The sequence below is a fragment of the Austrofundulus limnaeus genome, unplaced genomic scaffold, assembly GCF_001266775.1.
Source record: "Austrofundulus limnaeus strain Quisiro unplaced genomic scaffold, Austrofundulus_limnaeus-1.0 Scaffold84, whole genome shotgun sequence".
NCBI classification, from domain to species: Eukaryota; Metazoa; Chordata; class Actinopteri; order Cyprinodontiformes; family Rivulidae; genus Austrofundulus; species Austrofundulus limnaeus.
In genome coordinates, this window is record NW_013952486.1 from 1,881,528 (window position 1) to 1,883,462 (window position 1,935).

General features: G+C 40.2%; 1 protein-coding gene across 1 annotated transcript in view; it reads right to left on the reverse strand.

The window, feature by feature from the left end:
* Positions 1 to 425: 425 nt before the first annotated feature.
* vdac3 (voltage-dependent anion channel 3) overlaps positions 426 to 1,935 on the reverse strand; it is a gene marked incomplete at its 3' end in the record, with an annotated part of 3,223 nt that continues 1,713 nt past the window's right edge. The window contains 2 exon segments of the mRNA XM_014011791.1: positions 426 to 475; positions 675 to 746. Of these exon segments, the coding sequence (XP_013867245.1) occupies positions 426 to 475; positions 675 to 746 (122 nt within the window).

Below are 1,935 nucleotides of genomic sequence, written 5' to 3' on the forward strand. Positions count from 1 at the left end.
GCATCATTGTTTTCCATTGAAAAGTGTTCCCACACTGTGGACATGGTTGCATACTTGTGTTCATCTTGACTTCTTAACAGCAGTTGTAAAGCATGATGATGCTGAAAACTGTCGCGAAAACTGGATCGGCCCGATCACATGACTAAATCTGATTCTACCCGATTTTCAAAAAATGGCCATATCTGCCACCGATACTGAGTATCTGATCGGGACGTCCCTATTGCAAAATACTGACTTTGACCGTGCTCATTAAATTAGACAAAAGCACTGCAGAAAATAGAAGCAATAGGAATGTTGTGGWTTTCTTTAAATACTGTTCTAAAGTTTATAGCAAGGAAAATAATCTGACTGCCAGCACTCATTACACAGGTTTACAACCACACAGACACTGATAACTAAACTGAAGACTCGTGAATCGTACTCACAACACCATTCTGAGACTTGGTCTTGATGTCCAGCTTCAGAACTCCATAGCCTGGGGGAGAAAAGGCAAGCAGGAAATTAAACAAAACTACAAAGAAAAGCTGRAAAACATCCTGCTGCTCCACGGAGTGACTCTAAACGTCGCAACAAAAATGAACTTTTAGGGCATAAGGTTAATGATATATTCAAACAGCCTGCGTGACATGACAGATTTATAGAAAACACATAAGTACGCATAAAGTTTAACTCACCGAAGCCCTTGTTGAAGATGTCTTTAGCAGATTTTCCTAGGTCTGAGTATGTTGGAGGGACGGCCATTGTTCCTGAGGAAACAGACGTTCACATCAAGTTTTTTTTTCTGAATGATACATGATGTTTGTGTTTACATGAGCTGAACRGTCCAACAAATTAGTCATAAAGGGAAACTGTGAGCGAGTGCTTTTGAAAAAAACGTGTGGCTAAACCCAACCGTTCATATTTTTAGTTCAAACTTCAAACTTTGTGGATGACTCACTCTTCCTAAAGTAACTCATCTTCCAYGAAACTCTCTCTTTTTTCCCCTTCACCTGCAGTTAATCATATCTGTATTTTGCTTCTGAAAAGTCCATTTTTTTAAATTCAACTAGAAGATTTACACAGGACAGTGCCTTTTTAAGCAGCGCAAACTGAAAAATCCTTTTAATCAAAATTTCACACGAGAAAAACTGGAACAAGTTCTGAATCCATGACTCTCTACATATTATAAAAGCAGAGTAGTTCATCTCCCAGAGCACAAACATCCACACATGCTAAGAGGCCCTGCAGGTACAAAGCATTTGTTGCCAACAGCCAACAACAAATCACTACCAGCAGGGTGACAGATGCATCCAGCACACAGATGTATTGATTCTCCAGCAATCAAGCAGCAGCACTTGTTAAGCTAATGGAACCGTTTCCCCAGTTGAGGCGTGCAGAAACGGTGCAGCCTGATATAACTTGTTGTCGCTCACAATCGTACGCCAACCAAAATATATCATTATGCAACGCTTCGGACCAGACAGAAATATAAGAAGAATTGTGTGCAAAGACTAAAGCAGCAAAGCTAATATAAGCAGTAATCCTGACTCTTTAGTCAGCATCTACCACTGCTGCACTGCAACGTGATGTTGCAGTTATCAGGGTCCCGAGTTGCCCTGTGAGCCTTCTGAGCAATAGGAAGACATGTTCTGTGTAGATGTTCCTTCAGTTACAAACTAAAAGCAGGTTTAATGTTTAACCTGTTCTCCTTCTATCCTTCGCCTCCTGCTCTGCTTCTCTGCACATTAATCTCAATTATCGCATCTTTTCTGCAGTGGAACTAGACTTTGCCCTTCAGTAAATGCATTCAGTGTGCAGATCAGCGGTTCCCAACCTATTTTACTCATAGCCCCACTTCTTTACTTCCAAACCAAGCTGAGAATAGTTATAAAAAAAAGAAAAAAAGAAAAACTGGGTTATACAGAGTTTATTTCTTCAAATGGACTTATTTTGGTG